The sequence below is a fragment of the Lycium ferocissimum genome, unplaced genomic scaffold (assembly GCF_029784015.1).
Source record: "Lycium ferocissimum isolate CSIRO_LF1 unplaced genomic scaffold, AGI_CSIRO_Lferr_CH_V1 ctg14995, whole genome shotgun sequence".
NCBI lineage: Eukaryota > Viridiplantae > Streptophyta > Magnoliopsida > Solanales > Solanaceae > Lycium > Lycium ferocissimum.
Genome location: NW_026715763.1, coordinates 1 through 8,968, shown reverse-complemented (window position 1 = coordinate 8,968; position 8,968 = coordinate 1). Strand labels below are relative to the sequence as shown.

The 8,968-nt window shown below is 39.7% G+C and overlaps 1 protein-coding gene across 1 annotated transcript; it reads right to left on the bottom strand.

Annotated features, from left to right (window-relative positions):
• Positions 1-457: 457 nt before the first annotated feature.
• On the bottom strand, positions 458-823 carry LOC132042393 (uncharacterized). The gene has a single exon (XM_059432942.1). It carries the CDS (start codon positions 821-823, stop codon positions 458-460), a length of 366 nt encoding a protein of 121 aa, XP_059288925.1.
• Positions 824-8,968: the final 8,145 nt, after the last annotated feature.

Below are 8,968 nucleotides of genomic sequence, written 5' to 3'. Positions count from 1 at the left end.
AAAATGTGTGGAATCATCTCCACACCACATGGCCAATATGGCTCATTTTCATGATTTTCATCTTTCATTTATTCCACTTTTGGTCCCAAATTTTCTCAGATGTTCCATGCCAACAAATTCATAAACAAATTAGGTCCCCAAAAAAAAAATCGATGGTCAAGAGTCCCGACATTGCACCCCGGAATGGTTTTATCTCTAACTTAGCATAATGCGCAAAATGCAGGATATAACACCATCAGTGGGAATACCTACACAAGAAACAAAAAACTTCCATAACTTGACAAGCCGGGAAGATGTTAGAAATAAGTGAGCTACAGTTTCCTCCTTATGATCCTCACAGCACCAGTATCTTGATGGTATATTGATCATCATCCTTTTCAATATATCATCTGCAGAGATTCTTCCTTTCCACACCTTCCACATGAAAAAGCTTATCTTTATTGGCAACCCTTTCTCATTATGAGCCTATAGCTGGTTTGTTGCTCTCTTTATGCCTGAGAAATTCCCATGTAGATTTAACTGAGAATTTGCCATTTGTTTCCAACATCCAATATGGTTCATCATCTTCTTCACCATCTGGAACTTTGATGTTATCCTTGATATGCTGAGCCAATTCCTGATCTAGAGTATTTGTTAACAGTTTCATGTTCCATTGGCCATTTTCCACAAATTGTCTAACCTCTATCTCTTCTTCTCTAGCAGCATCAGGAATGATATAATAAAGTGCCCCAAGCCTTGTCCAATTCTCATACCAGAAACTTGAAGTTCCATTTCTCAAATACCAAAATATTTGTGGCTCAACTGCATCTCTTATGTTCACCATCTTCCTCCAAGTGTGTGATCCTCCAAGTGTGTGATCCTCCTCTATCTACTGCCATAGTAGGGTGCCATTTCTTGCAGTATTTGTTAATCATGTAGCTACTCCATAAGCTTCTTCCACATCTGAAATTCCACCACAACTTAGCAAATAGTGCATTGGAGATATCGCTAGTGATTTAAGACCAATCCCTCCTTCATCTTTTGGTAAGCATAATTTGTCCCATGCTACCCAATGCTTGCTTTTCACCCCCACAAAGATTGCCCCAAAAGAATTTAGCAAATATCCTATGAAGTTGCTTTATCACCCTAGAAGGAGGATTCATGGCTGATAGTAGATATACCGGCATGGTTTGCACATGATTAACCAAAGACATATCTACCTCCAAAAGATAAAAGTCTGTTTTGCCAAGACATAATCCTTTTCATCACTTTTTGATCAAATCCTCATAATATATTTGCTTCCTTCTTCCATAAAACATTGGACATCCTAATTATGTGAAAGGAAAGGATCTGTCACAACCCAACCCCGTAGGCCGTGACTAGTGCCCGAGCTGGGCACCCAAACACAATCATTAGTCCGACTCATATACAGATAGCTTATACGGACGCAGATATCAAACACTGTCTCAGATTATATCAAACTGTCGCAAACACATCTCAAACACAGCCATATATATATCAGAAGCCGACAAGGCTATCAAATGGCGCAACGGCCCAAAACATATACAAATGCAAGCCGACGAGGCTGCTACGGCGAATGGGATCGCCCAGAACATATAACATACAAACACAACTGTACAGAATGGGCATAACCCACATACACGTCTACAAACCTCTAAACAGACAAATAGAATCATATGGCGGGACAGGGCCCCGCTGTACCCCTGAACAAATATATACAAATGCAACGGACGTGTATATACCAAAATGTGGCTCCTAACAAGGGAGCACTCCAAATGTTGAAAGGGTGTCCTAGATCGGCGGATCACCAAAGTGCGTCCGTACTGCGGCATGAAACGCACCCCGAAGAAAGGGGTGTCGATTTAAATATATACCGAGTATGCAAAACAAGATATAGTATACAAATCGAATCATACTCGAAACAAGTATACGTAAAGTAAATGCGTTTCCAAAATATCAAAATGTTTACTTTCAAAATACAAGTCATGCATAGGGCTCGAAAATATGGTCGCCGCCTCGTCGATGGCGCCATAACACAAGATAACACCGTAAAGTTTCAAATCTCCGTATCCCCGTCACACATCATAACACAAAGATAACACCAAATATAAGCGAAACCCGGTCCCCGAGCGAAGGGCTCGGTGAACCATAAACACAGCATAACATCGGAGTATAACAAAGTGCGCACGACAACAAAACCGGCCCGGGACTCGGCGAAAGATACAACCGAATGCACGAACGGAGTCGTGAGTAACCATATGCATAAAATCATTATCATAGACTCAAATGATAAGTAAAATGACCATACTTAGAAATTGGAATAATAACCAAATCAAATTCTTTCAAAAGTCGTTAGATTACAAAAAGAAGAGTCGCCGGGACCCACGGACGGGTGTTGACCCGAGCCGGGCCCGCCTATGGAAAACATAGTCATCGTACATCATACAATCACCTACGAGCATATCGAGGTAATCCGAGCCTTTCTGTGAAAGATACGGCCGTTCGTAGTTACAGAATTCTGTAAAAGCCAAACTTTTTATGCAAAAGTTGAAAATCAAATATTTCAAAGACATAAGGGCCAATATTTCATCATATCAAGCATACGAATTCCAAGAAACAAATAAGAGTCATACACATGCTCAGATTGCGGGAATAGAATTTCCTCGAGGCTCGTGTCATAGCCTATTTGTAACTAAGGCATGCCAAAAGAAGAAAGGATTGGGCTTTACATACCTCAAACGCTCTCCAAGCTACTCCAAACTCAAGCTAATGTCAACCTACGTCTCGGACTCCCCAAGATCTACACAACGTCATAATATGCCAAACATTAGCTATGGACGTTTAGGCATTTAATTCCAAATTAGCACTTAATTCTACAGAAATTTTGGCAACATTTCCCCTGTAAATAGGCCAATCCCGAGAATTTAACTCGGCCAAATCAACAACAACAACAACAACAACCAACCTAGAAATATTAATAATCAATCCGAAAGGCAATACAACATTAATAACTCTCTTTTCCATCATTCAACAACTTTCAATATATTCGATTCAACGGCTTGCATTCAAGCCAACATCAATGCTTACACGTTCAAATACTAACCCGAACCCATACTAACAATATTCAAAGACATTTGAAACAATTCATACAACGTTTCAAACATTCCAAATAATACTCCCACTCACCCAAAAACTGCCCAAACCCGAGAGCCTCAACTATAACACATTCCTCATTTCCAAATTATGATTTGCACCAACAATTCACATTCTAACAATGTCATTCTCATAATTATACAAGTTACATCAAATGTACAATAACCTCCAAATCAGTCCGCAACAATTACAACATCAATTTGAGTCATTAAACTCTCATTCTCATCATGGAATTCATAACGACAACAACTAAAACACTAAGCGATATTAATTCATTTCTTGTCACATAAATGGCCTACATTCGGCCAACACCTCCTACATGCATGTCGATGATTCTCATCCATTCTACACACTACAACAATTGAACATGCTACATAAGATCAATTCATCACCTCAACACAACACAACATACACACACCTCACACGGCTAACACACCATACACACGACCCACTTCCAACATACCATATTTCATGATTTTCATCCCTTTTAGCATACTACAACATGCATACAACATTTATAACACATAAAACATAATTAAATCTTACCTTTCTTCTTCAACTCCACAAATAGGCTAGGGTTTTCAATTAACACAACGAATGGTTGGATGACCCGAACAACACTTCCACGTTACTTAGGGACCTAAAATTAGTGGATTTGTATCAAGGAAATAATTTTGGGATGGCTTGAATTGGACTTGATTTTTGGGGGTTCTTGGCCGAGAGCCTTGATGCTCTTTAACTTCTTGGTTCTTTTTTTTTTTCTAAGTGTTGTAAATGAGTATAGATGACTTAGAAGTCATCTTTTAAGCTTCTAGGTGAATCACAAATGTGTCCCTTGGCCCACACATGTGTTTTGACCAATTAAAATTGTCCACAAATTGTGTGGGCCAACTCCCACACCACACGGCCAAGCAAGGAAAAGATGCATGATTTTCAACTTCCAATAATTCTAATTTTGGTCCCAAATTTTCCTAATTGTTCCATACCAACAAATACATGAGCAATTTAGGTCTTAAAAATGAAATCGAAGGTCAAAAGTCCCGACTTTGTATCCCGGAATGGTTTTGACCCTAACTTACCATAGTTAATCCGGATTGTTCCAATGTACAAAAATGCGGGATATAACATCCTCCCCCCCTTTTGAACATTCGTCCTCGAATGTTAGATTAACCTTACGGGATCTTATAAGCACTTGGGGGAGTTTCCTCTTTAACTATCACAACAATTCATTTATCAAACAACATAGTCAAGTAAAGAATTATATTACCTGTAGGCACTGGAAACAAGTGAGGATACTTCTTCTTCATCTGCTCCTCAGCTTCCCAGGTCATTTCTTCCCGATTATTGTTCCGCCATAGCACCTTAACAGAAGCCACATCTTTATTCCGCAACTTTCTTACCTGACGATCCAATATGGCTATAGGCTGCTCCTCATAAGATAGCTCGTCTGTGACCTGGATATCATCTACAGGAAATATTCTGGAGTGGTCACAAATATATTTACGAAGCATAGAAACATAGAATACCGGATGTACTGCTCCCAAATCAGCTGGCAGATCTAACTCGTAGGCAACCTTGCCTATTTTACGAATGATCTGATAAGGCCCAATATATCTCGGACTGAGCTTCCCTTTCTTGCCAAATCTCATAACACCCTTCATAGGTGACACTTTAAGGAATACCCAATCACCAATCTTGAAACTCTAAATGTCGACGGCGATTATCCGTATATGATTTCTCAACTTCCGAGCCGCTAACAACCGCTCCCGAATGAGTTTCAACTTATCCACTACTCGCCGGATCACATCCGGGCCCATCAACTCGCCCCCAACATCAAACCAATCGATCGGTGACCTACACTTCGCCATACAAAGCCTCATATGGTGCCATTTGAATACCGGAGTGGCGCGTTATTATAAGCAAATTCAACAAGTGGCAAATGATCATCCCGACTACCCCTGAAATCAATAACATAGGCCCGCAATATATCTTCCGCCGTCCGAATAGTGCGCTCGGCCGTCCGTCGACCGAGGATGAAATGTTGTACCGAGACTCACATGTGTCCCCAATCCCGCTTCGAAACGATCTCCGAAATTAGTCAGAACCGGGCACCTCTATCGGAGATAATAGATATGGAACTCCATGAAGTCGCACAATCTCCTTAATATAAAGCCTGGCATAATCCTCAGCTGAGTAGGTAGTCCGGACCGGAAGAAAATGGGCTGATTTTGTCAGCCTATCAACGATAACCCAAATGGAATCATACCTCCGTGGAGTGCGAGGTAAGCCTGTAATAAAGTCCATATTAATGATTTCTCACTTCCACGACGGTATCTCCATCTTCCTCGCAATAATCCACCGGGCTTCGATGCTCGATCTTAACCTCGCCGGCAATTTGGGCACCGAGCGACGAACTCGCTATATCTCTTTTCATACCATCCCACCGGATAAGCATCCGAGATCATGGTACATCTTCGTCGATCCCGGGTGAACGTAATAACGGGCATAATGTGCCTCGCCCATAACCTCGTCGCCGCGAGCCCCGCAACATCGGTACACATAATCGCCCTCGTGTAATAGTACTCCATCGGATGTAATCTCGAACGGGTCTTTTCCTTCTCAAGGGCCGTGTCTCTCGTACCGTGCCGTAATAGATCCTCATACTGATGCCGCTTAATCTCTTCTTTAATAGAGGATTCAGCAATACCTCGAACAGAAACCCCAACATCTCCAGAACCAGCCAAACGAACTCTGTTATATCTGGCATTTTAGCATATTCGGAAAATGCGAAATAATTTCGATTTGTAAAGAATGAGGTCATATGTTGATTGGGATTAAGATATGTGTGTGTTGTTCATGAAAAATAGTGGTGTGGAAATACGGAGGAAGGCCAAGGGCAAAATTGAAATTTTGGAAATTAGTTTCGGGAATTACAAAACAAGAGTTTTAAGTAATTGGGCTAAAAAAAAAATAAGAAAAGAGGCCCAAAAGAGAGGGGGTGGCCGGCCAACTTATGGCCCAAACCCACAAATTGATTAAATTTTCCATGTGCCAATTAATATAAGGATGATTATCCTTAGAAACTTCAAGAAAACAAAGGAGAAATCAAGAGCAAAACAAGAAAGGCCTTCGGCCAAGAGAAAAGAGAGAAAAAAAAAATTTCCAAGCCTCCAACTTTGATCCAAGAATTGTGATTTTCTTGTATTCCTACTAAGTTCAAGATTCTCTTCAAAGTGGTATAAATTTTAAGGCAAGAAAGTGCTTGTGTTGGCAAGGAGAACCTATTGGAAAAGGTAAGGATTTCATATTTTCTTTTACGTTATAGAAGATTTATGGATGTTAGGGAGAATAAAATTGAAGAGAAATCATGAAATTATGGTGTGTGCATGCATGGCCGTGTGGTGTGTGTGTGTGTGTTGTGGCCGTGTAGTGCCCTATGTGGGGAAGGTGTTATTGAATTTGTTTGGTATGCTAATTGTGTTGTTATGGTATTATGAAGTGCATGGAAGGTAAATGGTTCTTGTTGTCATGAAAAATATGTTGTAAGGTTGTTGTAGGAAAACATGCAACTTTGTAGTAGTTTATGTAAATATAAGAATGAAGTCGTTAAGATGCAAAGTATGGTTGTTGTTAATGAAATTGGAAGACAAAAACGTGTTATGGAAGTTTATGTTGAAAGTCGGAAGCTTTGGATGAATTATGGTTTCGGTGAAACTTTTGTATGATTTGTGAAATAATGTGAAATGCTTCCGAATTGCATTTGAATGGTCTTGAATTAATAAATGAATATGGAAATGTTGATATTAGGTTGAAAGTGTGAAGTTGGAGTCGAAGTTGTTACGTTATGAAGAAAGAGGGACTATTTATGTTATAATGTGTTTTATTGAAGATTTATGTTGCTAGTGTTGTTATTGATTTGGTTGCTGATATTCTGAGCCGAGTCATATTCTCGGGGCAGCGAATTTATAGGGGAGGTGCTGCCCAAATTTCTGTAGACAAGAAAGGGCTAAGAATGAATCTCTAAAAGCTTATAACTTACAATTGGTAATTGTGACCATTTGTAGATTTTGGAGCAAACGGGATTTGAGTTTAGGCGTGCGTAAGGGGCCCATAAGGTATGTAAAGCTCCACCCTTCCTTCTCTTGGCATGTCCTAGATGTACTGTGTTTGAATTCGGGTCTCGGGGACGACTCTATTCTTTGGAATCTACGTCCAAATTTACCCCTTTTTCGTTCAGCAGAATTGAATTGAAAATGTCTTGTTTTGTTGAATAAGTGCTTAAACATCCGTAGTGTGCCCAAATGATGTTGGAGGGCCTGGAGTCCTATGTATATGACCTCGTAAGGCCTAACGACCATAGTTTGGGGTACGCCGCCTCAATTTGAATGAGGTGGGGCCCACGCATTCCGAGATCTCCCTATGTCGCTCTGTTTGATATATTCGTGTGATTTTGAAAAGAGAACTTTTGACCATCGCTCCGATTACTATAAAATAGTTATTTTAACTACTTCATTGCGTTTGAAAATACATTTTGACATAAGAACGATTTCGAAGGTTGTAACTTTTGTATACTAATTCCGATAAATCAAACTTGTCTCTCGCACCTTCCGATGTTAGTAAATATATTTGGTCATCGGATTTTGGAAGGCAACTTAATTATTTATTTACTCATATGCATGTGATTTTGACACGTGATTATGATTTCTGAAATTCAGTTTGATATGTTTTCGAGTAATGTTCGAAAAAGAACCTGATTTGACTATTGTCTCGATTTTAAAGGAATGGTTTGCTTTGGTTGTTCTCACAGTTGTAATAAAATAAATTATATACGTATGGTTACTTACGATTCTGCTCGTGTATTCCGTTATTACCTCTTTCGCCGAGTCCCGGGCCAGTATGTGCGATATTGTCGCTGGACACTTGACCGCGGTATGTATGATGTTGCCGCTGGATACTTGACCGCGGTATGTGTGATATCGACCGCTGGATACTGGCACGCGGTATGTGCATATGTGTATATGTGTAGCCGTGTATATGTGGTATCGCCGCTGGATTCTGGCCGCGGTGTATGTGTGTGTTGATATGGTATGTGATTAAGATGTCATGGATTATGACCGATTTGGGTTAATGTCAGCCCATATAAATTGTTCTACTTTCTACATACATGAGATAGAAGCGTTGTACAAAATAAAGCTAAGCATTTTGGTATTTCGATCATTTTATTTGCCTTCTGTACCCCTTATGTATCATTTGTGCTTTAGATGCAAGTACTTTAGTATTCGAATTTTATGTTCATTTTTTGCACTCCTACTTCGGTTATGACTACGTTATTTATATTCCCTGCTTTGCTGTTATATCCAAAAGATTTTTGAGTAGTTGGAAAATCTGGAAATAACCTTGACTTGTAAAGGATAAGGCCAAGTTTGGATTTTTCTTAATATGTGTATGCCGGTTATGGAAGTATGGATGCGGAAACAATGGAGAAGGCCTAAGGGCAAAATTGGAATTTTGGAAATTTGTTTCGGGAATTACAAAACAAGAATTATAATGAATTGGGCTAAAAAAAAAATGGAAAATTGAGGCCCAATATATGTGGGTGGCCGGCCATGGCCACTTAATGGCCCAAGTCCATGATTGAATTAAATCATGTGACAATTAAGAAATAAAAAGGAGCCATGGGTTCATTCTAGATTATTCAAGAAAAAAACAAGAAAGCCAAGGGAGAGAAGTGAGGCCGGCCATAGCTTGAAGGAAAAAAAAAGAATTTTCTAGCCTTTGTTTTCAATCCAAAAATCTCATCATCCTTGAATTCTTA